Raw genomic sequence first — 27,869 nt, forward strand, 5'->3', positions numbered from 1 at the left:
GACTAACTGTGAACTACACTCTTTTAAAATCCAACTGGAGACACCATCAGGACCCATTGCTTTCCTTACATCCAGGTCTTCCAACATATTCTTTACTTCATCTACTGATATTTTAATCTCCTTTAGGTCAGTCCCTTTTTCTAACGCTGTCCTCTCACCTCTGAAATCATTTTCCTTAGTAAACACAGAGTGGAAGTATCTGTTAAACACTTCAGCTACCTCTTCTGGGTGATCCACTGTCTCTTCTCCAGCTTTTACTGTACTTATTTCATCTTTACTCTTTAATTTTCCATTAATGAATTTATAAAATAATTTTGGTTGGTCTTTACATTTCTCCACAACATTCCTTTGAAAAATTTTCTGCTCATCTCTGCGAGTTTTGACATATTCGTTCCTCTTCCTTATATAATTGTTCCACAGGTCCAGTCTCTTGTTTTTCTTCCACTTGTTCCATGCTTTTTCTCTCTCCAATCTAGCTGTTGCACATCTGCTGTACCAATGCTTTTTGAAAAGGTTCTCTGTAGATCTTTTGGGTACCCATTTCTCAATTTCCTTATTATAAATCTCCAGGAAAGCTGTCCACTTTTCCTCTATGTCTTCCTTTTGAATAACTATGTTCCAATTCACTTCACTGAAATACTTCCTAAGTTGTCCAAAGTTAGTCTTGCTGTAGCTTAGCCATTCTCTTCTGTGGTCCTCTTTCCTTATACTGAGGTTATTATCCATAACTGTGAACTGAATCAGCACATGATCACTTTTTCCTATTGGGTTTATGTATTTAAGGTCTTCTACTATTTCTTGTTCCTTGGTGAAAATTAGATCGAGCCTTGAAGGTGCTTCATTTCCCCTAAATCTTGTGTCATCTGTAACTCAATGTGTCAGGAAATTTTCAATAGCCAGGTCTAGTAGCTTGTTCCCCCCATGATGACTCACTGCCTTCTGTGGTCCAATTCTCCCAAGATATCTTTTTACAGTTAAAGTCCCCCATCAGGAGTATATCGTCAGTTTCCTCAAGCAGCTCTGCCAAACATGTCCTTGTGTTCTCAAGCATTTTCTTATATTCATCCTCTCTCCAAGAGTTGGAATAGGGGAGAATGTATGTCACCACAATGTTACAGTATCTTCCCATATTCTGTCTTAAGCTTATTTTCAATACTTCTGCCTCCTCCACCCCATATGACAGATTTCACTAATAAATCCTTCCTAACTAGAAGCATCACACCTCCTCCCCATTTATTCTTTCTATTTCTCATCCAGAGGTTGTATTTCCCTTCACCAATATTTAATATATCCCCTTCACTTGCCAATTTAGTCTCAACAACTCCCATGATATCCGGTTTCTCCTCTTTTAAATAGTTTTCTAGTTCCAACATTGCCGACATTAGTCCATTTATGTTCGTGTATGCTACTTTTAGTCTTCCCCTTCCGCATTTACTTCCCTCCTGTACCACTTTCTCAACCTCATGTTCATAATCCTCCAAAAGAACTGTTTTTCTCCACCTCTCATAGTTTTCCGTTTTTTTCATTTGCTTTTTTTTCTTAGTTCATTTATAGTATCTCTCTCTTCTCTGGTTCTACCTTTTTTTATCCACACTTGTTTGTATTTTTCCACCTTGGCCAGTTTCCAGGATTTACTCGGTGTTTCTTCAACTGCCATTTGTGACCTAAACCTTATTTTCATAGGATGCTGTCCACCCTAAACATATCTACCCAATCTTTTAATTTCTTTGATCTCTCCAGTTAGCTCTTTTTCTTCTTGTAATGTCCCCACTAATTTTTCCACACATATCTTTTTCTTCTTTTCTCTTTCAGTCCACTGAGGTGTACACTCTTCCTCCAGGCCAAATACCACAAGTTTTTTTCTTATCCACAGTGTCTCACCAAGTTTTCTTTCTGTTTTATTACTTGAACTTTTTCTGTTAGCTTTGTCATTTGCCTTTGTTCCTCCACAATTTTCCTAAAATCGATCTTTTCCTCCTCTTGTTCTTTCTTCCAATTTTCCTGTTTTACATTTAACTCTTCCACTTTGCCTTCACATTCCATTGCTTTCTTTTCATATAATGTTAGTTTTTTATGTAGATCGTTGTATGCACCTTTCCACACCCCATTCTCAGTGATCAAAGTTTCAACCATCTTCTCCATCTTGTCATATCTATCCTTCATTCCAGTTTCCAGTGTGATAATTCTCCTTCTCATCATTGCTTCCCTGACCCTTCAGTCCTCTTCCCCAAATCCCAAGAAATCCCTCTGTCATTGGTGTAAACAACATAGTGGGAACTGAAGTAGCCCCCTCTTCACCACTCATTATAACAATTTAACTGCTTCCTACAAAATACTTTTAGAGATGGGACAGCAATTAGTAGAACCAGTGTGAACTCTCACCTCTGTATTTTCACTAGGGCAGCTCTCAGCAACGTAGATGGCTGGATTTTTAGGAGCGCCTGTTTGCATTGACTTCTCTGTCTGCCATGACAGTGTGTGTGTGTGTGTGTGTGTGTGTGTGTGTGTGTGCATGTGTGTGTGTGTGTGTGTGTGTGTGTGTGTGTGTGTTTTATATGTATTGAGTGTGTGTGTACTACTTAATTAAGTACCTAGCTTCTCATATGATACTGACCTCAATAAGGATACTATATTGCTTTCTTCTGGCCAGAGATATACATAGCAGGTCATAGACAGCAGTAGCATTGTCAAAGGCATGAACTCTGGCATTCTTGAACTCTGGAGACTGACTGAGGACTGCTTCTCTCACTGCCATGGCTTCACTATATGAAAACAGAGGAAAATGTCACTGAAGATAGTCTGGCAATAAAAAAAAAAAAGTAAGGTCATGAAACAAGAAAAATGAACAATCAAAAGAAAGAAGAAAAATCTTCTAACCTAATGAGGAGTAGCAGAATGATCTCTTCATTGATGTTCTTTGGTATAAACAGGTTAGTGCCAGAATAGTTGAGGGGCTTCCATGGGCTCTCTACAGACTTGATGCTGGAACTGCTTTTGCTCTTTTCCTCTGAAAAAAGTATAAGGAATATAGAATATAAATAAAAAGTCAGTAGGTTTAAACTAGAAAGAATAAGAGTCCTTGCCTTCTCTTGCTTGTGAACAGAGAAAAATAAGAGTTCTTGGCTTCTCTTGCTTGTGAACAGAGTACACTACTAACTAGTAATGGTGCCCACCCACCACTTCAAGCCTGTTATAGTAAGCAGCACTCCAGACTCTGTAATGGTGAGTTTATGTTGCCTTTTTGTATTTATAGTTGGTTATACATATGGATTGCTTTTACTATGACATGACTTTCAGAAGTTAAAACTACTTGTAAGGAGAAAACAGCAAACATCCTTGGGACTATAATCTGTCTTTTCCTCCAAAGGCAAAGTATTCTCTGCTTATTGAATTTCAAGCTTAACGAGATTTCTCCAGACTACTTGGGCTGCTAAGCATGAAGCCCCTTTACTCACACAATTTTTGTATGAATATATTGTAACTTATGCTATTAGTGAATCACACAAGTAGATTTCATGCTGTTTGGTAGCCTGCTGTATGTGGACATGACCCATAAGTTCCATCCTTTTACCTGTAGGTGCCTTGTAGGCATGCTCAGAGCAACCCCTTAGCAGAACCTCAGCCAGTTGCCGAGCCAAAGTCAGCCTTAGATGTTGGGTAGCTGTTGATTCCACAGCACATAGCATGCTCCTGAAAGTGAGGTTAGAATGTAACTTATGCAAATCAGTAAAAGTGAAACTTACAATGAATGAAGTAAGAAATGTGTGAGGAGGATTAAATTGCATTTATTTATTTATTTTTTTTGTCTGTATGGTGCAGAATTTAATGTGGTTTATGTGACTCTTTTTCCCAGTTCAGTTTGTAAAATGAATGGATGATGTTCTGAAGCTTTATATGCTTCTATTTACACAATGTTACTGGCAATAATAAATGATACTAAAAAGCATATTTCAGCAAAACAGTAATAATATCAATATGTCATTCATTATTTTTGTCTGAAAAGAAGGAAATATAGTAAAAACCTGTGACCATCACCTGTATCTGGTGATTGCTTTATCCAGCTGTCCTGCCTTCATGTACAGAATGGGAGCACGCTGGAGAGCAGTCTCAAGAATGACACCAATCTTCTTGTTCTCCAGGCCATTGGGAGGTAAAGGAGAGGTAGATCCTAAAAGGGAAAGGCTGCCTCAATGTTTCAAGTTTTATTTTCACACTCACATATTAATCATATACATATATTATTCCTCAAATGACAAGACATGCCTCTCCATTATTCCTTATTGGTTATGAGAAGCAACTTAATGAAGAAAGGGCAAAAGGCTGAATATCATCAAGGGGATTTTTCTCCCTATGAAACATGAGTGGAGAAGAATTAAACCCTATCTTTATGGGATTGAGAAGGACTTACATTTTATGTCAAGGAAAAATTTGCTAAAAAAAAAACAGAAAGAGATAGTGTTCAAGAAGCACTGGACTGCAGAGAATGAAACACTTGTATGGGACAGTGAGTGGGAGAATGAGAGGTATTCATTGACATGTACATGGATGATTGGAGGTGGAAAACAGAATGCAGTAGATAGTCTTGTCAGCAGGCTCATAATACCACATCAGTAAATGATAACTCTTACTCAAACAGGAATCTGTATGATTTGTGTGTGGGGGGGGGGGTGACATGAGGTCAGTGGTGTTCCTGTAGATACTAATAAGTGTGCTAATACTCCCCTTCAACAATGCCAGCAAACAAAAGGACCCTAACAAAAAACAGACCATAAATTTTTATTGCATGTAACTGACCTAAAATTAACCACATATCTGATTATCCTTTATTTTTCAAAAATGTTTGCAACAAATTGAAATGATTGTGCTTGCAGTTGTAGACCAAGGCTGTCCTACTATAATGCATTAAAAGATTATTTGAAAAGAGGAAATGACAAAATGAACTCACATTAACTACAAAGAGGGAGGAAAATATAAATTCAGAATATTATCCCTCATATGAACTACCATATTTGCCAGTATGTTAAAAGGCACCTCTGCATAAGCCACACCCCTATTTTACAAGGATGTTTTGTGGAAAAATTTTGTTTCATCATAAAGTTATGTAAAAAAAATTGTAGTGTGTGTGTGTGTGTGTGTGTGTGTGTGTGTGTAAGAGGACCAATGGCCAAGGGCAAAAAAAAAAAAATTAATAAAAAGGAGGGCCCACTTAATGCCAGTTCCCATAAAGATGTCAGATAGAATAATAAAAAAAACAGGGGATAAATGTCTTGAAACTTCCCTCTTGAAAGAGTTCAAGTCAGAGAAAGAAGGAAATACAGAAGCAGGCAGGGAGTTCCAGAGTTTACCAGAGAAAGGGATGAATGATTGAGAATGCTGGTTAACTCTTGCATTAGCGAGGTGGACAGAATAGGGGTGAGAGAAAGAAGAAAGTCTTGTGCAGTGAGCACGTGGGAGGAGGGAAGGCATGCAGTTAGAAAGATCAGAAGAGCAGTTGGCATGAAAATAGCAGAAGATAGCAAGAGAAGCAAAATTGTAGAGATGAGAAAGAGGCTGAAGACAGTCAATTAAAGGAGAGAGTTAAGACGAAAAGCTTTTGATTCTCCTGTCTAAAAAAGCAGTATGAGTGGAACTCTCCCATACATGTGAAGCATACTCCCTACATGAATGAATAAGGTTCCTGTACAGAGTTAGTAGCTAGGGGTGAGAAAAACTGGTGGAGATGGCTCAGAATACCTAACTTCATAGAAGCTGTTTTAGCTAGAGATGAGATGTGAAGTTTCCAGTTTAGATTATAAGTAAAGAACAGACCAAGGATGTTCAGTGTAGAAGAGGGGGGCAGTTGAGTGCTATTGAAGAAGAGAGGATGGTTGTCTGGAAGGTTGTGTTGAGTTGATAGATGAAGGAATTGAGTTTTAGAGGCATGGAACAATACTAAGTTTGCTCTCCTCCAATCAGAAATTTTAGGGAGATCAGAAGTCAAACGTTCTGTGGCTTAACTGGGTGAACTGTTTACTTTCTGAAGGGTTAGATGTTGATGAAAAGACGTGGAAAAGCGCAGGGTGGTATCATCAGTATAGGAGTGGATAGGGCAAGAAGTCTGGTTTAGATCATTAATGAATAACAGCAAGAGAGTGAGTGACAGAACCCTGAGGAACACCACTTTTAATAGATTTAGGAGAAGAACAGTGAACATCTACCATAGCAGCAATAAAACGGTCAGAAAGGAAACTTGAGATGTAGTTACAGAGAGAAGGATAGAAGCCGTAGGAGGATAGTTTGGAAATCAAAGCTTTGTGCCAGACTCTGTTGAAAGCTTCTGATATGTCTAAGGCAACAGTAAAAGTTTCACCAAAATCCTTAAAAGAGGACGACCAAGACTCAGTAAGGAAAGCCAGATCACCAGTACAGTAGCCCTGACAGAACCCATACTGGTGATTAGATAGAAGAGATACATGCTTAAGAATCTTCCTGTAGAGGATAGATTCAAAAACTTTGGATAGGCAGGAAATTAAAGCAATAGGATGGTAGTTTGAGGGATTAGAACAGACATCCTTTTTAAGAACAGGTTGAAATGTAGGCAAACTTCCAGCAAGAAGGAAAGGTAGATATTGACAGAGTTGAAAGAGTTTGACTAGGCAAGGTGCATGCACGGAAGCACAATAGGAGAACGATAGGAGGGACCCCATCAGGTCCATAAGCCTTCTGAGGGTATAAGCCAGTGAGGGCATGGAAAACATCATTGTGAAGGATTTTAATAAGTAGCATGAAGTAGTCAGAGGGTGGAGGAGAGGGAGGAACAAACCCTGAATCATCCAAGGTAGTCTTTAGCAAAGTTTTGAGTAAAGAGTTCAGCTTTAGAAATAGATGAGATGGCAGTAGTGCCATCAGGTTGAAAAAAAGGAGGGAAAGATGAATACCAGAGGCATCTCTGCTTCGTGGGATCCTGAGGAGGAATTGGAGTGATAGGACAAGATACAGATATGAGATTATGACAGGAGGAGCCCAATGGAGAAGATAGGGTAACAGCATAAGCAGAAGGATTAGAGGTTAGGAAAAGGTCAAGAATGTTAGGCATATCCCCAAGACTGTCAGGAATACAAGTAGGGTGTGTGCACCAGTTGTTCTATGTCATGGAGGATAGCAAAGTTAAAGGCTAGTTCACCAGGATGATCAGTGAAGGGAAAGGAAAGCCAAAGCTGGTGGTGAATGTTGAAGTCTCCAAGAATTGAGATCTCTGCAAAAGGGAAGAGTCAGAATGTGCTCCACTTTAGAAGTTAAGTAGTCAAAGAATTTCTTATAGTCAGAGGAGTTAGATGAGAGGTATACAGCACAGGTAAATTTAGTTTGAGAGTGACTCTGCGGTCATTGACAGATGGTGGAAAACTTGGAAGATTCAAGAGCGTGGGCATGAGAGTGTGTGAAGTATGAATGCTTCATTGTTACGGGGCTTCACTGTATTGGTTAGGGTTCATAGTTTGTATTGGTTTCATGCTTCACTGTTTCACTAGTGTTTACTTCGCCCCTTGCTCTGTATTAATCATTGAGTTCTGTACCACGCCGCCACCGGCTCGCACATACGTACTTGTACCTGTCTACACATTAAAAGCACTGGGAACTTGTGACTTTATGTTGCCCGAGAACCTACAAGAAGGATACATGGCGCAGTGAGTAGTGCAACTCACAAGGACCTGGCAGCGGGACAGCGTGAAGGTGCCCCAACTAGCCGCTGGTGTGCGGTGCGTCTCCCGGAGGAGCCTTCAGTGTGCCGGCGCCATGACTAAGCCTAAAACCAGGAGGCAACAAGATCCGGCACCCATCTCGCCAGCTTCGTCCACGCCCTCGGCTATGGGGCAGGAGCAGGCAACTGGAGTCTCTCAAGACGCGCTCCTTCAAATGCTGCAACTGTTCCGTGACGAGTGTGAACAGAGACGACGGGAGGACGAAACGAGGCGCCAGGCCGAGGAGCAGCGCTTCAATCAGCTTGTTGCTACGCTTGGAACGCAGCCTTCACAGCAGGCAGGCACACCCGGCGCCGTTAGTGACAGCCTCGCCAACCCGCCCTCAACCATGCTCCCGATGCAGTCCACGCCTGTCCCCAAAGCGACCGTCGTTCCGCCTCCCCCGCTCTCACAGGACGCTACGCTGCAGGCCTTCAAGGAATGGAGACAGCAGTGGGAGGACTATGCGGTGATGGTGGACCTGCAGAAACAGCCGCAGCCCAAGCAGCTCATACAGTTGCGGGCCTGCCTCTCGTCCGAACTGAGGCGCACGCTCGAGGTTAGCTTGGGCGTACCCCCGGGCTCGACCTTGAGCCTGACTGAAGTGCTGGAGCGCCTTCACGAGCATGTGAAAGGGCAACGAAATGAGGCACTGAGGCGCCTATCCTTCTTCCAGTGTAGACAGGCCGAAGGAGAGAAGTTTAACGACTTCTACGTGCGGCTGAAGGACGCTTCGGACGAGATCGACTTGTGTAAGGCCCACAACCCTGCCTGTGTAGAGACGCAAATGAAACACGCAGTGTTGATGGGCGTCAGAGACGAGGAAACGAGGCAGCGCTTGTTGGAAACGCCGTCTGACGCCACACTGGAGAAGGTGTTGACAGTGTGCAAGTCCCGCGAGGCCGCCGAAACCACGTCACACGAACTCAGGCCACTCCAGTCTTCCACATGTGCAGTGTCGGCGTATAAGAAAAAGAAAAAGGACTGTTGGAAAGGGGACTGTCTGAAAAAGGAATCGCCCAAGGCAAACGGTCATTCTAGTGGTTCGAAGCCGACTAACGCAAAGTGCGGTAACTGTGGTTATGGGCCGCACTCCAAGGACAAGTGCATAGCGATTGGTGAACGGTGTCGTTTATGTAACAAAATGGGTCGTTTCGCAAAGTGTTGCTGCTCAAAACCGCTCACAAGTGCCAAGAAACCGCCGAGTGACCGTGTAAGGTGCGGCAAAGTGTTGTCCGTAACGGGGCACCAGCGCGGCGCTGCCCCGCCCTCCGGCGGCACTGCCCATACCGCCCACGCACGAGCGGTGGACAACGCGCCACTGGTCGGCCCCACGTCCCCGACCATAAAGCTTCAGGTGGAAGCATGTGGCAGGTCAGGCTGGGTCGAGTGCGTGCCAGACACGGGAGCGGACACGACAGTCATGGGTGACGAGCTTCTTCGGGCACTTGGCCTGTTGGCTGACGACCTGCAACCCTACCCAGAGTTGGGACTGAACAACCCCGACGGGACGTCAATGGCCTGTCGGATTCTCGGGTCGTTATACGCCACTATGACGTATGGGGACACCACCATCCAAGGCCGGATAATCGTGATGAGGGGTCTGCCCAAGCCGCTCCTCTCGTACGGCCACACGAAGCAGCTGAGGATCATTCCCCAAGACTATCCACGGCAGATCGGAGTGCGAGGAGACCGGCGGCAGGAGGGGGAAGGGCAGGTGAGGCAAGTCTCTACTCTTGGCCCGCCGCCGCCCGCCGCGCCGCAGCCTCGCACCTCATCCCTCCAGCCGCCACTCACGCCACGACTTCCCCTACCCTCTGCTTCATCTGCGGAGGCCAAAGCGTTTTTCCTGCGAGAGTTCCCTGACGTGCTGACGACTAAGGATGACTTTCGTCATGGATCCGAGCTGAGGGAGATGTGTGGCCCTCCGATGCGTATATACCTGAAGGATGACGCCAAGCTCTTCGCGGTAAATACGCCGCGACTCATTCCTCTCGCCTGGCAGGACGCAGTCAAGGAGGAGTTAGAGGCCATGGTGAGACAGGGCATCATAGTACCCGCCGGCGATCACCCGTCCCAGTGGTGCCATCCCCTCGTGACCGTGGCCAAGCCCAAAGGAAGTGTAAGGATAACTGTGGACCTCACGGGGCTAAACAAGCAGGTGTTACGCCCCGCACACCCCTCTCCTACACCCCACGCTGCCGTGCGCCGTGTTGGACCAGGGGCACGATTCTTCTCCACGCTGGACGCTCTGTATGGGTATTGGCAGATACCACTGGCGGAGCAGGACCAGCACCTCACCACCTTTATCACCCCGTATGGCCGCTTCCGGTTTTGTCGAGGACCAATGGGTTTCGTGGCCACGGGCGACGAGTTCTGCCGCCGTGGTGATGCGGCGCTCGACGGCGTGCAGCAGTGTGCCAAAGTGGTAGACGACATTCTGCTTTGGGACGAGGACTACGAAACACACATTCGGCGTGTCTACGAGGTCCTGGTGCGGTGCCGCACCCACGGCATCACCATCAACGCGGAGAAGTTTGTGTTAGCGGCTCCAGACGTGACGTTCTGTGGGTTCAAGCTGTCAAGGGAGGGCATTGCTGCCGACGAAGAGAAGGTGCGCGCAATTGCCGACTTTCCCAAGCCGGCAAATGTGACGGACATGCGCTCATTCTTAGGCCTGGCAAACCAACTAGCAGAGTTCACGCCACAGATTGCTGCGTCAGCAGAGCCCCTGCGTCTTCTCTTGAGCCCCCGCCGAGCCTTCACATGGACTCCGGACCACGACTTGGCCTTTGAGAAGGTGAAGATGGCACTCTCGCGACCGCCAGTGCTCGCACACTTCGACCCGTCCCTCCCCACTGTGTTGCAGACGGACGCTTCGCGCCTGTATGGCGTGGGTTACGCCCTTCTACAGGACCACGGAGACGGTCAGTGGCGTCTGGTGCAGTGCAGGTCGCGCTTTCTAGCAGACGTGGAGACGAGGTATGCAACTATCGAGCTGGAGCTCGTAGCTGTGGTCTGGGCCATAGCTAAGTGCCGGTATTACCTACTAGGTCTGCCTCGCTTCACCATCGTGACAGACCACAGGCCCCTCGTTCCCATCCTCAACTCGTATACGCTCGACGCCATCGACAACCCTCAACTGCAACGCCTGAAAGAAAAGATCATTGGGTATGTTTTCACGGCAGAGTGGCGTAAGGGTAAGTCTCTCGCCATTCCCGACGCCCTATCCCGTGCACCGGTGGACAAGCCGTCTCCTGAGGACGTGGCGCTTGGGAAAGAGGCCTACGCACACGTCCGTGTCGTGGTAGCTATTCGTGCTGCTACACTGGATGCCAGATCGCCTACAGGAGACCTGGTGCTGGACGGGATACGCACAGCAGCTCGAGAGGATGTGATCTACACCAGACTACTTGAGTGCGTAACCCGAGGCTTCCCCTCTACCCACGACAGCCTAGACCCTGCCTTACGGCCCTACTGGAAGGAGCGTCACAACCTCTACCACGACGACGAGCTTGTTCTTCTCGGGCCCCGCATTGTGGTTCCCTCCACCCTTCGACGTGAGGTCTTGGCGCGGCTTCATGACAGCCACCGCGGAGTGGAGGCCACGAAGCGCCGTGCGCGTCAGATAGTGTGGTGGCCCGGGATCAACTCAGACATCACCAACGTAGTAAGGGCGTGCAAGCCGTGCCAGGTGTTGCAGCCAAGCCAGCAGCGGGAGCCCGTGATGACTGAGGAAGTGCCTTCCAGGCCGTTCGAGTGTGTGTCTGCAGACTTTTTCAGCACGGCGGGGAAGTCCTTCCTCGTGTACGCAGACAGGCTCTCGGGGTGGCCTGTGGTGGCTTTGTGTGGGTCTGACACCACCGCCTCCGCCACCATCGCCTTCTTCAGGAGGTTCTTTCGAGACCTTGGTGTACCTGTGCGACTTCGGACTGATGGGGGCCCGCAATTTACCAGCCGCGACTTTCAAGACTTTCTGCGTCGCTGGGGCGTGCGGCACGAGGTTTCTTCGCCGCATTACCCCCAGAGCAACGGCCACGCTGAGGCAGCAGTTAAGTCGGTGAAGCAGCTGGTGATGAAGACGGTCCCTTCTGGCACGCTCACCGAGGACTTCGACCGCGGGCTGCTGGAGTTACGAAACACACCGCGACAGGACGGCCGTTCTCCTGCCCAGGTGTTGTTCGGCCACCCGCTACGCTCCTGCGTCCCCGCCCACAGCGTCTCCTTCACGGCTGAGTGGCAAGAGAGGACCGAGGAGTGTGATCATCGTGCTGCCGCGCGGACCGAGGCTGTCAAGGAACGCTATGACGCCCACGCCCGCCCCCTGCCACCACTTGACCTTGGCGCCCACGTCAGGCTCCAAGATCCCGTCACTAAGCGATGGGATAAAGTGGGCGTAGTCATGGGGATTGGCAAGAGCCGCGACTACCTGGTGAAGACTACCGCTGGACGCGTATTGTGGCGGAATCGCCGCTTCATTCGTGTGGTCCCTGCCCCATCTACCGCGGAAAGAGACAGTCACGACGGGCAGCCCTTACACCCCCCAGCTCAGAAGATCCCCGATCCCGCCACCCCAAACGCACGCCAACGCCGCCGTTGGGAAGCCGACGGACCCATACGCCGCTCAGCGCGTATAGCCTTACGTTCATAGCTAGTTAATGAACGTGAAGAGGAAGGGGGAGATGTGTGAAGTATGAATGCTTCATTGTTACGGGGCTTCACTGTATTGGTTAGGGTTCATAGTTTGTATTGGTTTCATGCTTCACTGTTTCACTAGTGTTTACTTCGCCCCTTGCTCTGTATTAATCATTGAGTTCTGTACCACGCCGCCACCGGCTCGCACATACGTACTTGTACCTGTCTACACATTAAAAGCACTGGGAACTTGTGACTTTATGTTGCCCGAGAACCTACAAGAAGGATACAGAGAGCAGGTAGAGTCTTTGCACATACAGATGCAACATTCAGGTTTGGATTGAAAATGAGGATAGAGAAGGTAGGAGGGAACAGAAAAGGGGCTACTGTCACTTGCTTCAGACACTTGAGTTTCAGTGAAGAAGAAAAGAAGATGAGGTTTAGTAGAGGAGAGGTAGTGTTCTAAAGACTGAAAATTATATCTAAGACTGGGAATCTTGCATTAGTTAATGAAGAAAAAGTTGAGGGGGGTTGTCAAGACACTTGTTTGTGGTACCCTTCCCAGATGGGGATTTAGAGTGAAGGGTGTGTGTAAAATTAGTTGTATATAGTTTTGTGTGAAGGAAGAGAGTTATCTTTAGAGGGCAGGCTGTGACTGCTCCCTTGTATTGTAAGACACAAAGGGAAAAGTTCAGTGAGGCCAATGAGGCCATACTAAGTTTGCTTTGCCCCAATCAGAAATTTTAGAAAGATCAGAAGTCAGGAATTCTGTAGCTTCCCTGCATGAGCTGTTTACTTCCTGAAAGGCTGGACTTCTATAAAAAGACATGGAAAAGTGGTATCATCAGTGTAGGAGTGGATAGGACAAGAAATTTGGTTTAGATCATTGATGAATAATAGGAAGAGAGTGGGTGCCAAAACCCCCTAAAAGAGTGTGTTTTGTTCTCACATCTGGTGTGACGCAGCACCGTAGCCATGCAGTACTACCATTACATCTAAAAGTGCATGCGTTTGTGTGTGAGTGTGTGTGTGTGCGTCTATATATATATATATATATATATATATATATATATATATATATATATATATATATATATATATATATATATATATATATATATATATATATATATATATATATATATATATATAAGTGTGTGTATGTATGTGTGTGTGTGTGTGTGTGTGTGTGTGTGTGTGTGTGTGTGTGTGTGTGTGTGTGTGTGTGTGTGTGTGTGTGTGTGTGTGTGTGTGTGTGTGTGTGTGTGTATGTGTGTGTGTGTGTATGTGTGTGTGTATGTGTGTGTGTATGTGTGTGTGTGTGTCTGTGTGTGTGTGTGTGTGTGTGTTTCTCTCTCTCTCTCTCTCTCTCTCTCTCTCTCTCCATCCTTCCATCCTTCCTTCCCCATTCCCTTTCCTGACCTCCTCCCCCTTCCCTTCTTTCTTCCATCCATTCATCCGCATTCCCTTTTCTTGACCTCCTCCCCCTTCCCTTCTTCCATCCATCCATCCCACCCACCCACTCACTCATCCTTCCTCCTTCCATTCTCTCTCTCTCTCTCTCTCTCTCTCTCTCTCTCTCTCTTCCTCTGTGTGTGTGTGTGTGTGTGTGTGTGTGTGTGTGTGTGTGTGTGTGTGTGTGTGTGTGTGTGTGTGTGTGTGTGTGTGTGTGTGTGTGAGAGAGAGAGAGAGAGAGAGAGAGAGAGAGAGAGAGAGAGAGAGAGAGAGAGAGAGAGAGAGAGAGAGAGAGAGAGAGAGAGAGAGAGAGAGAGAGAGAGAGAGAGAGAGAGAGAGAGAGAGAGAGAGAGAGAGAGAGAGAGAGAGAGAGAATTTTATTATTAGTAACAACATTTGTGCTTAGTGTACTACTGCTTATATTCCACATCTCTAGGCATAGGCTTACAGGCCTAGACATCTGTACTACAGCTGTATTTGATGCAGGGTAATTATAAGAAAAAATTCAAGAAAAAAGTGCATCTAATGTGCTGGCAAATACAGTAGTTTAAAGAATTTCAGGTTCGTATTCTGATAACATAAATTCAGCGAAACCACACCAAAGATTTTTGGAAATATCTTATAAAACTGCAATACATATAGTTTTCTATTACCTGTTGTGTTACTGGCAGGAAGGGACTGGAGTGAGTGAGTTGAGGGAGTGGAGGTTAATTTATCCTGTTCCTGCAGGTACAGCAAAGTCAGGTCACCAGCCAACTCAAAACATCGAATCATCTTCTCATTCTTCTCAGCTCTCTGATATTTGCTGTTGTTGGGCAGAGGAACACGTTCTGAGCACAGGCCTGAAGGAAATAATAGTCATTATATTATAATATACTTTATGATTCTGAAAAAAATGTATACAATCTATTGAAAACATGCAAAATGCTCTTGTTTATAACTTCAGTGTTCACTGAATTATAATGCTGAAATGTACTATTTTGGTTGAAACAAAATAATAAGTGCTTCAAAAGCTTTTGGTTGGTTGAATAAATGTCATGCTTATTTAAGAAGCAAGCCTTCAGGTGATCATTTATTTATAATGCACTATTTTGTTAAATGAAGAAACTGAATTTGGTAATATTTAATATTATGAAGTTTATGCACATTTTTTATTTCAACTGTAGGAGCTTCATGTGTAGTCTTAAGTGCCATGCAATATGTGGCTTGAATAGCTGGTTTTAACTTGTAATAATGTTTGTAAGTTAGTGTGCAGCTTGACAAGTGAGCCAGTGATGCTGAGCAACAAATCAGGTTTCAGCATTGGATTTTGACAAAATAAATGTTTAAATTATAAAATTTCTAAGAAATATAGCATAACACAAACATGGCCAAATTAAATGCAATATATTAATTTAACTTTCAGCTTAAATCTAAGACATGCAAAGTGCAGAATATTCAAATAAACAATCATGCAATATTACTGTGCTTTATGAATGCTACTTTCAAAGTACTGTAGTGCAATTTTATATAAAGAAACAAGAGTATTCCTGTTCAGTTACCATTTAAAATGTCTTCATTGTCCAGGTGCCTAAACACCAAATATTTAACGTAATATGCAATTTCAATCACAGTAATCAGTGATATAACAATTCAAATTATTTTTTTTTCCTTTTTTTGCTGTACTGTATCAATACAATACGTTGTGTCTTTTCATACATGCTGCAAAGTCAACAACAATTATCAAGAGCCTCTTGTCATGACTTTATTTAGAAATGAAAGAAGGAAAATTTGATGTCATTAACTTAATGATAACTGTAAGCTGATTTCCAGTGACACACACACACACACACACACACACACACACAGAGAGAGAGAGAGAGAGAGAGAGAGAGAGAGAGAGAGAGAGAGAGAGAGAGAGAGAGAGAGAGAGAGAGAGAGAGAGAGAGAGAGAGAGAGAGAGAGAGAGAGAGAGAGAGAGAGAGAGAGAGAGAGAGAGAGAGAGAGAGAGAGAGAGAGAGAGAGAGAGAGAGAGAGAGAGAGAGAGAGAGAGAGAGAGAGAGAGAGAGAGAGAAAGGTGGGCGGTTACTTAATCATGTCCCATTAACAGCCCCCAAATACTGTATGGTACAAATATTCAAATCTTGTGAAAATATTATTCATCATGCTTGTACACATATATTTAATAAGAAAATTAAGGTTGTTTAAATTATATTTCAGGCATAGGTTCCCTAGCTTCAAACTAATGATCAAAGAACACAATTTAGTGTTCTTAGTAAATGGATACACTGAATGTCATGAATATATCAATCTTAGCGTATTCTAGGTGAATTCCGAAAATTAGCAACAAAAATCTGACATCATAATATCTAATCTTTATACATCACTTTGGGATTGCCCTTTGGGACAGATGCCTCACACTACACACTCTAGATGTAGGTGATGCCCTGCTTCTTGATGTCTTGTTCTATGAGTAAGGGCTTCAGTGAATTGACCGGGAGACAATATGAAATTTTTCTTCATCCCTTTCCAACTCTTGAACAAGATGATGATATTACCAAACTCTGGGCTTTTTGTATTCATTTGATATACCTACTTTTTTCTCTTTTTGTTCATGGCTACAGTCAAAATTAATAACTCTTCCTCCTTATCCACCTCAGGAGACTGCAGTGAACCTTCTCCCACTGCTGTAGCCAAGAGCCAGTGTAAGAATGGCTCTTAGTTTGAAAATTGTTCACAGACATAGCTTTCAGTGTGAACACTCATAGCAAGCATTGCTTGATTGTGTCCATTGCATAATGTGGCTCACATAGCATGGTAACCAGTGTGAAATGGCTTTAAAGCAGATGTTATTAAATACATAGTGAAAGAAGTCAAGCAAAGGAAAGAGACAGTAATTGCTGAAAGACACAGAAGACCATTTCCAAAATACTAACCATACATAATTAATCTATATATATATCTAATATATGTATTTTCATATGGATTTTCAAGGTACAGTTGCAAAACAACATTTTAATAATACAAATTTGAAAATAAACACATAAGTATGACACAATGACTTTCTTTGCTAAGTGATCAATGATACTTATGACAAAGGCCTAATCAACTATACATGACAACTTTTCAAGGTTTAGAATTAATAAACAATCATATTTCAAACAGAACTGGATTGCTGAGACAGGAATAATTGGTTCAATTACATTATTCAACAGACCTTGAAAATAAATACAAATTACATGTACCAACTAAAATATGAGTACATCACTGAAAAACTCTGTTACATTTGTCTATATCTATATATGAGTACCAACTAAGAAAAGGTGCCCTCATGCATACATGTACCTTTAGATCTCTAGAGGGGGTTAAAATCGATCCCTATCAATCACACTGCACAAAAGCAAGACATATAGCATCAAAGTCCAGCAACAGAACTGCAAAAGACACACCCCCATTTCTATCTCTGACCTGATCAGATGATTGGACCAGATGAAGGAGAACATCCCAATGAGGCCTTGGAGGCTGCATCATTGTTTAGGCCTTAACAATTATCATCCACTTATCTCTGTCACATCTAACCACTCTTTGCTCCACAGAAATATATCTTACATCTTTCTTCTCTTACTGTTCACCTATTTTATTCATGATCTCTATCACATATTATATAATTCATGTACTGATAAAACTTCTGACAGAAATCAAAGTACAAATATCATTATTGTTTCTTGAAGCTGAAATCCTCCTTCCCCATTTTCATTTATACTCATATTCTGAAAGCTCAGCCAAATTCATGATAACATTAAAAACACACCTTGGACAGAATGAGATTGTACTTCAATACTTCATCTATCATGCATAAGCTCTTGGGATGAATTCCTTGATATACACCAAAAGATCTCTCCTGGCAAACCTGATACTGTTTCTGTTTTTAGTTTACTTTTTGTTATTTCGCTTTCCAAAAAATGCAATTTGAAAATAACAAAATGCAAATAAGAGTATTAAAACAATACTATCAAGAAACAGTAGTAAACATATAACAAAGTTTTCTTTAATCTCTTCCTAATAGATATTATGTCATAGCTCACATTTTGAAAATGCTATGAATACTACATATGGATCTGGGTGCTACCCATATAATGTAAAAAATTGACACAATGGACTTATTTTAATATAAAAATGAGGCAAAATAGCTTAATGGAAAAAATGCCTAAAAATTTGATTGCACAAATAGAGTTAATTCTGAGGACAATGAAAGTACAAACATAAGGCATAACAAATTTAGTATAAGAGATAGAATGGTCTGAGGAGTGGTGGAGAGATCAGTTAAGAATGAGATAAAAAGAACACATACCAAAGCTGTGTAAATTATATGGATGCAAAAGGATAGCTTATAAAATGTAAGTGAAAATTATGAGAATATTCACTGGAAAAGTGAGTAAGGCAGAAAAATATATACCTGAGATGGATGAATAAAAGTAAGAGCTTTCACTATGACCACATTCATTAGTTAAAAGCCACAAGACACTTTTATAGTGGAACCTCAGTTCTGAAACTCAATTCACTCTTGAATGCCATTCAAAATCCAAAATGTCTGAAAACTGAAACTGTTTTCCCTATAGGAATCAATATAAAATGGATTAATCCATTCCCAGACATCAGTCTACCCTGTCTTGGCAGCTTAAGATAGACACTCCCATAGCCAAGATGGCTGCTTCACAACATCTCCAACTCACAAATTATTTATCTAGAAAGGATGTACTGAATGAGCTTAGTGACACAGAACTCATCAGAAGATATTGTTTAGACCATACAGGTATTCTCTTTGTCACCAATCTAGTGGGGGAAGTCTTACAGGGGGACAATGAAAGGAACAACCCACTTATTGCCAAAATGAAGGTAATCATAACACTGCTGCTGGGAGAAGCTGCTGGAAAAATGCAGTTTTGTAGTAGTGATGGCATTGTGGGTCATCAAGAGAACCACAAGAGGACTCCTGAGCACCAAAAACTGTTTGTTTATATCAAGGCTTTTTCAATGGGATCACATTTACCTTATTTCAAAGACTGAATTACTGTCTTACACTCTGTAGTTCTCCTCCAAATATTTATTATAAAAGCAGAGTAAATATTTACAGGAACTATAAATTAGTGATAAATGGTAGCTCTTGTTATGCCTTTTAATATAAATCAAGTAACTTTGTTCTAAAACCAAATAATGGTACCACAACTGAAGCAATAATGTGTTCAGAACTTTGTTCAAAAACTGATTTGTTAAAAAATGGAGGAGTTTGGTAACTGAGGTTCCACTGTGTATGCAAATGGTTGGAAAGCTACTGACTAATACTTTCTCATAATGTTTTGTCAATAGTTTTCAAAAGCAGATTCCATGCTTTTATGGGTCAGCTTGTCATCTTGCCAGCCTGGATGGTTGTATACAGCTTATTTGTTAAATCAATGTTTCTCTGGTTCTTATACAAGACCTCATCCAATACACTCTTTAGTCCACTTACTCGTACTACCACTCTTCTTTTCTTTTCAGTATTATCAAAATGCCTCATCTGTTCATTCTCCTCTTTTCTTTCTACAATGCAATCTGCACATTCTCTTCCTTTCACTGATGCACTCAATCTCATGTCTACCTGTCATGGCCTCACTTAGTGGGTCATCTTGCAACCTCAATGCCTAATTACCTTACCATATTATATAGTCATCACTTTTAAAAGACCAAGTTTCATTTTCACTTTTAGTGTATGTATGTATGTATATATATATATATATATATATATATATATATATATATATATATATATATATATATATATATATATATATATATATATATATATATATATATATGTGTGTGTGTGTGTGTGTGTGTGTGTGTGTGTGTGTGTGTGTGTGTGTGTGTGTGTGTGTGTGTGTGTGTGTGTGTGTGTGTTGCAAACATGAATGCATGTATGCATGAATGCACAAACACATGCATGAATGCTTTATCTTCACACACACACACACACACACACACACACACACACACACACTACATAACACACAAATCCTGTTAAAATAATCATGCCATGACTGTTTGACAGAACAGTTATTCACTACACAGTTTCCTCTAGCAGAGCTTTACAACACTCTGAAACATCTCATGCTCTAACCCCAGAGGTTAATCCACAGTACCATCCATGCACACCAAGCTTGCTGTCACAGGTTTGAAAACCTTCAAAATTATGCAACTGAATATGCAAGAATGATTTCATATTGTAGTATTGAGAGAGAGAGAGAGAGAGAGAGAGAGAGAGAGAGAGAGAGAGAGAGAGAGAGAGAGAGAGAGAGAGAGAGAGAGAGAGAGAGAGAGAGAGAGAGAGAGAGAGAGAGAGAGAGAGAGAGAGAGAGAGAGAGAGAGAGAGAGAGAGAGAGAGAGAGAATGGTCTTTTGCATACTTTGAAATGAAAAAGCATACTTTTGTTTTGAAAGGTAATATGTATATTCATGTTTGTGTTATCTACTGAGTGCAAGATACGGTATGTTACAAAATTCACATAAAGGCTGACCCCAAATTATTAACATTCAAACTGAATTTCTGAAACTGTTCATAGAATAATTTTGTCCTAAAGATTTACAAATATAGATTTTGCATTGATTAGTAAAGATATGACTCTCCTTTACTTCATAAACAATGAAAATACAGTAATGCCCTTGAAATCAATAATAACTTTTGCTAATTGTTTCTAGAGACAGACAATTTGCAATGGATGGTGTAATAGCTATGGAATTTTGCATTGCTAATAAATATGCAATAAGTATTAACACCATGTGTAGTTGTATAATTCACTGGCACACACACACACACACACACACACACACACACATATATATATATATATATATATATATATATATATATATATATATATATATATATATATATATATATATATATATATATATATATATATATATATATATATATATATATATATATATATATATATATATATATATATATATATATATATTTTTTTTTTTTTTTTTTTTTTTTTGTCATGTCTATGGCATGAAATATTATACATGCTAATATTAGATACAGTGTCTGTGTTTCATATAATTCCAAAGACATGATCTGTGTTCACAAGAATATGTTTTAGCCTAAGGTAAATAAGTCTTGCAAGACAGAATAGTGATATGTAGTTTCCAAAAGTTCTCAATTTTTTCATCACTCATTTATAAATAAGGGGGAAGCCTGTACATGCACCTGGAAAAAAAAAAAAAATAAAAAAAATAAACACTTACTGTCATCCACTCACCACTTAACATGCAAACAGTATATCACTGAAGGCTTCATAACATATTTGAATTTTCACAGCTGTAATCTTTCACACATGCTTCCTATGAACATAACAAAATTTTGTCTATGCACTCAATTTTATGCAAGTATACTTTCAACACAGTACCTTGTGCTACATCAGTTCTCAACAACCTACACGGCTGGTGTTGGTGTACAAGTAACAGACACTGAAGCAATGAAGTCCTAAGAGTGAGTTATCTATGAAGCATCTGTCCTTGTATTTGTCACACACACTATCAAAACATAATTATGAAGAACAACCCTGACTGTTAGCTATTGTAAGTTTATTTCTACCAAAACAATACTTGCTGTTTCTGGGATGAAGCGCTGAGCATAGTCCTGAAGAAATTACATATCAAGAATGAGGAGTTACAACAATAAGGATTTATCTCTGATTTCTTACACATACAAATGTATCTCATATTATGGTACACACATAAACAAGCTCTACATAATACTTATATTATAAAAAACATTCTTCATGGTATAAGATTTTTTTTTGCTTAAGTTATATACCCTAAAGCTTAGAGTATTACACACCAAAGATACAGTATAAGAAGACCAGCTCTAAATACTGCTCATCTACATATGCAAAAAAGAGAAATAGACAACAAAATACATAAAATAGTTCATTACACATGAGATATATTAAGTTAGAATATGCAAAACAATGTACAAAATGTATACTCAAATTCAATATCGTTAATAATGATAAGATAGTTACGCTTTTAATTTTGAATGGAGAGTTATTAAAAGTAAATATACCAGAATATACTTTCTCACCCTTTATGGCATAGGACTCTGCAACAATCCTAAGGGAGCGAGTGGGCAGGCTCTTCTCGGTGAGCTGGTCAAGACCAGCAGCTGAGAGGCGGCCCAGAGCCCCTTCATAGTCTCCCATGGCATATTCCAGCTTGGATAGGAGCAGTAGAGCATCCAGGGAGACCTCAAGCTACAGGAACACAAGAAATCTTATTACAAAACAGCTCTATTAGTGTCTTGTTCAAGTAAATTAATGTCCATTGACATTAAGGTGTCACTGATCTTAATAATAAGGAAATAAAACAAAAGATCACACCCATTATGTCTAATTATCTTCATATATATATATATATATATATATATATATATATATATATATATATATATATATATATATATATATATATATATATATATATATATATATATATATATAGACAATGAAAACTTCAAAATTTTATGATATTTGAAAGGAACAAGCTAATGACAAGGACATTTAGTTTTGACAATAAAATTTCAACATTCTGTTTAGAGGAACTCTAGTAACAGAGTTTCAAGGACACAATGTAACAAACTTTCAATGGCTATGCTTGAGACCAACTGGTAATAATCTTAAAATATGTAATACAAAGCAGAGCCTGCCAAGCACAGTTCAGTAATTGGTTAGAACATGATAATTATGTTCATTGTAAAATGTAAAGATTTTAAGGAAAAATGTATTTCTGGTTCCAATATCCTGCTTTCATTCCTAACAAGCAAGTACTAATCTACTCATTTTAACATCATGTTCATATGTCCAAACCTCTGAGTCTTTAGCAAATTAATGTGATCAATATATCTTGGCAGGCTTCTGTGGTAAAAATCCATCAGTGGTTTGTGGGTATCTAGCAGAAGTTTACACTAAGTTGTAAGTAGTCTAAAAGGAAAAAAAAAGTGACAATGGATAATCTTAGACTAGCATCAACTAGACATGCCTGTCACTATTGTAAACTTGACAGGAATAATTACAGACACTGGGCAATAATTTGTTCAGCATTATACTACATCATGTTATGGACTGGTACAGAGTATATACTGTAGTTCCACTTGACAGTAGTTTCTAGACCTATGGAATCAAGTGCTGCCATAAAACTCTTTTAGATGATGAGTTTGCTAGATTTGGAAGTTTTCATTTGAACATTGCATTAAATCAAGTTGTTCAAGTTAATAATGTATTTCAACCAAACATACTTAAGAGTGTCTTTCCCACCTGAATAAATTTCCTGTATACTCTTTCAATAACAATAAGATATTGGGAAGATATTGCAATTCTATATTGAGACATATATAAATAAATAGTTGTCAACTAAGAAAATTAAGAGTTAAAAGTATTGAGGTGGTTATAGTCATAATTAGAGAGTGAGACTGTTATGCTGTGTTTTAAGGTTATCATGTAAAAGTCTGATGAAGTTGTGGAGGAGAGGAAGATCTTATGAGAAAACAGACCTATCCAATCCTAATATTTTAAAGATGAGGAGAGTGGCCAAGTAAAAGTGCTGAAGAATTCATAAATGAATTACAATTTGTACATACACAGTTGTCACATCAACACCCTGAGGAAGTTTCATTGAGCAGCCACCATTATAGATAAGTAAATTAATCAATAAATAGATGGATAGTTTGATGGAAAATTAAGGATGGGTGGGTTGGCTACTTTTGTTAAAATAGTGGCTCTGTGAGTATTTAATGTGGCTCAATAATACAATTGTCATAGCAATGACACCTGAACACTGTTTCATTCTACACAAATCTTCAATGTTAATAGTATGGTAGAACTTCTGAACACAAGTAAATCTGAACATGAATTTTTCCAAATCCAAATGGCATACAAATATATTTTTCTATTCTGAACATGAATTTTCCTCTGAACATAAATGTGATGCCTTGGCCTGTTTTTATGATGTGCATGGAGGTATATAGAATGAGGAGTCTAGGAGCACTTTTTCCCAGAATATTATTCAGGGATTTTGAGAGTTGACTGTTAGGCAACACATTTTGCCAGCAGTCCACCCACCTCACTAGTTGCTACCATATGAGAGCTGTTTCTTGTGGTGTTAGGACTTATATTTACAATGCTCTTTTCCTGCTTTTTCTGTACCTGTTACAGTGTCAAGAAAGAAGCTTACAATCCCTGGCAAGAGGACAGAGACTCCATCACCAATGCAGTGAAGATGATTGAAAAGTATGAGAAAACCATACAGACAATTGACCTCACCAGAATATTTGGCTGGTCACTATTCCTTCTTTATTATTTATTATTGAAATAATATTTTACCATATAGTACTTTTAGCAAAGTTAGTTACTAGGAATAATCTCTCATTTATGTTGAAAAGGATAGTCATTGTGGGTGTTTTGCAGATTTTAACTGGTGCTGAAACACATTATTTTATTTTTTTTATTGGGAAAAATTGTTGTGAATATGAATTTTCAGTATACAAATTAAAGTTATGTTCAGAGGATTTACTGTATCGTAAATACTATATTGTAAATACCTCAATATAATGAATTAATCTGTATATAGTAAATGTTGGATATAATTAACCTGTCATAGCTATTGAACAAGCCCTGTATTTCAAGTTTGTAAATTCTTTTATCACACCTCACAAAAAAAAAAATTTCATTAACTTATGATAGCAATCTGCAAAACAGAGCCAAGAAGTTAATCATGTCTTTCAAGGAATTAAAAATTAGGGAGAGAGAGAGAGAGAGAGAGAGAGAGAGAGAGAGAGAGAGAGAGAGAGAGAGAGAGAGAGAGAGAGAGAGAGAGAGAGAGAGAGAGAGAGAGAGAGAGAGAGAGAGAGAGAGAGAGAGAGAGAGAGAGAGAGAGAGAGAGAGAGAGAGAGAGAGAGAGAGAGAGAGAGAGAGAGAGGGAGGGAGGGAGGGAGGGAGGGAGGGAGGGAGGGAGAGAGAGAGAGAGAGAGAGAGAGAGAGAGAGAGAGAGAGAGAGAGAGAGAGAGAGAGAGAGAGAGAGAGAGAGAGAGAGAGAGAGAGAGAGAGAGAGAGAGAGAGAGAGAGAGAGAGAGAGAGAGAGAGAGAGAGAGAGAGAGAGAGAGAATCTATAGTGAAAAGAAAAATATATAGAAGTATGCAATAAGGACATGGACAGGTTTCAAAGTCCTGGGCATTTTTCCTTCCACCTCTCCTATTTAAACCTCACTGACTCACAGTCAATGAAAAACAGACCCAACAAACATATACAATTTCCCAAAAAAATTTCAGGTAGAAATGACACTCTCCAGTTTTTATTATAATAAATTGGTATGCAGATTTGTAAAGTTTTCTTGCATTCTTGCGTTCTTATATAGATTTATTTAATTTCCTAGTCAATTAAAGCACAAGGCACTTCAAATGTATGATAAGGTGCTCCTGATGTTATAATGAACAAGATAATCTGACAGAAACAGAAGGTCTAAAGTCTAGCAGTGCTACATTGCAAGCTTCTTTTAAAGACAGTAAGCAAGGCTGGGTTTACTCATGCATATGTTGGAAAAAAAATAAACAAAATATATCAATATATCTTTTATCTTAATAAAAAATACCATGAACAATGAAAACTACATAAGCCACCTACATAGATCATAAATTCTATGTTAAGTATTTACAAAGAACAGAAATTAACTGAAATAAATATTGCTCTAAACAATCTTTTAGAAGCTATTATTCTTTGGGAGAGAGAGAGAGAGAGAGAGAGAGAGAGAGAGAGAGAGAGAGAGAGAGAGAGAGAGAGAGAGAGAGAGAGAGAGAGAGAGAGAGAGAGAGAGAGAGAGAGAGAGAGAGAGAGAGAGAGAGAGAGAGAGAGAGAGAGAGAGAGAGAGAGAGAGAGAGAGAGAGAGAGAGAGAGAGAGAGAGAGCAGTAAACTAATCATTATTACACTAAAGTTTGAGGAGCATAACAGTAGACACAATCAGTACATACATGTTAGACAGGAAGCAGGAAGGCCAGGAAAGAAAAATGTAAAGAAAACAGGTTCATTTTTAAGTAAAAATTCACTTTCCTCACAACCCACCTTAGTAGTTTCATTCATTTTCACAATTATTAAAAACACCTGGAAATTCAATTTCATATAAATACATTTATACTTTTATAAATATCATCAATACAAGGCAACAGAAAAGCACACAGTAATGTGCTGAATGCAAAGCTTGCAGTGTAATAAGGAGATGCAAACTCTTCTGTTCCAACCTGGAAACACTACACCAAGGTGAAAGCCACCGAGGAGAGTCACTTACGTCACAGCTGTGAGAGCCACATCTGTGCATCATCACCATTTGTCTCGGACTGCACAATTCCTTCCATTAACTATCATTATAAACCCTCCTTTCACTGCACAGTTATTTTAGAACAAGAAAAGTAAGTTTAGGGCTGAATGAATAGAGTCTGGTCTTTGTTTAAACACTGTGATTATGATAATTACAAAAGAAATTTAGTACCAAATGAATAGATTATTTATGTTTCTGATGAATGTCAATCCCTTCCTTGCAGCACTTCCTAACACAACTCTCCTTTAAGCAGTGGGAAAGCCACTGATGGTGCAATGATTACACACACACACACACACACACACACACACACACACACACACACACACACACACACACACACACACACACACACACACACACACAATGCATGTGATACAGAGAGAGAGAGAGAGAGAGAGAGAGAGAGAGAGAGAGAGAGAGAGAGAGAGAGAGAGAGAGAGAGAGAGAGAGAGAGAGAGAGAGAGAGAGAGAGAGAGAGAGAGAGAGAGAGAGAGAGAGAGAGAGAGGGGGGGGGCTGAATAACATACAAAAACACAAAAACAAATGTAAACAAAACCAAAATTACATAAAAACATTAAAGAGAATGAATTTGACATCCTTCACATTTACAAAGTTTAAGGTTCTCATTTATTCTCATACACAGGAGTCAATTACATGAGCATTCATTGCCTGACTGCAAGAAAGTAGTCTAACAAGAAAGCCTGAAATTCCGCATTCTTAGTACAGTGGATGTATGCACTGTTAATAACATTTATGGTAACAAAAATGTATCTAGCAGTGTTGTGTTACACTTCCCCCACATTAAAAGAGGCATATGTCTCATTTGGGCCCTTCACTTATTAAACATTAGATTATACTTGCTTGTTTATTTCTATTTTATTTATTTATTTTTTTTTCAAAATGAGATTTGTCTTTCTATATTCATTATCTCATATGTACATATTTCTCTGTTCCTTCCCTCTTGTAGATACAGCTATTCTTAAACAGCTGCCTCCTCCCATTCTAATCTTTGATATATCCATTTCACTAATCTCCCATTACATCAACAACTAACTACTGCCCAGGTGCTTTTTTACCTCACAATAAAAGAGCTACCTTTTAATACATTATTTAATTCAATTTTTACTTTCATTCCATCATTCAAATTTTAGAATATGTTAAAATTTTCCACTCCTCTCCATTTAACATAAATGTGCAATGAATCCTTATCACCTTTGTTCTCACTTCTAAGGCCATCATCACTCACCACTAAGAGAGACTGAAAAAATCTGTTTAAGATACATACAAAATAAATAAATAAATAAATAAAATAAAAAAAATTCACAAAAACTTAAATTAATTAAAAGAAAAAATCACATACCCTAAATTATGATTTCCGCTCGAGATAATCCTATGATAGCCTTAATAGCAACATTTCTATCTTATCTCTTCTGGTAAATCTGTCCTGTCTGTCCAGTGATACATTAGACTGACAGTGATATTTTAGTCTTCTGATTTATGTCTGATTACATAATACAAATTAGTAATCTTTAATACCCAGTTAATATGTAAATCAGAGGGCTAAAATTCTGCTGTCAGTTGGACTAATCAGTGAACAGACAAAACAAAAAGTTATCAATGAACATAGGATAAAAATACTGTTAATTAGGCTGAGCGGTTTGAGTTGTACC

The 27,869-nt window shown here is 40.3% G+C and overlaps 1 protein-coding gene across 1 annotated transcript in view; it reads right to left on the bottom strand.

The window, feature by feature from the left end:
* The window catches only part of LOC135101053 (tetratricopeptide repeat protein 7B-like), a 60,478-nt gene that overhangs the window by 14,201 nt on the left and 18,408 nt on the right, over window positions 1–27,869 (bottom strand). Inside the window, exons 3-9 of the mRNA XM_064004627.1 lie at window positions 21,918–22,086; window positions 21,444–21,473; window positions 14,462–14,650; window positions 4,036–4,168; window positions 3,572–3,690; window positions 2,878–3,007; window positions 2,615–2,762 (exon numbers count right to left, since the gene is read on the bottom strand). Coding sequence (XP_063860697.1) covers window positions 2,615–2,762; window positions 2,878–3,007; window positions 3,572–3,690; window positions 4,036–4,168; window positions 14,462–14,650; window positions 21,444–21,473; window positions 21,918–22,086 — 918 coding nt within the window. The remainder of the gene's footprint in view (window positions 1–2,614; window positions 2,763–2,877; window positions 3,008–3,571; window positions 3,691–4,035; window positions 4,169–14,461; window positions 14,651–21,443; window positions 21,474–21,917; window positions 22,087–27,869) is intronic.

The sequence above is a fragment of the Scylla paramamosain genome, chromosome 6, assembly GCF_035594125.1.
Source record: "Scylla paramamosain isolate STU-SP2022 chromosome 6, ASM3559412v1, whole genome shotgun sequence".
NCBI lineage: Eukaryota > Metazoa > Arthropoda > Malacostraca > Decapoda > Portunidae > Scylla > Scylla paramamosain.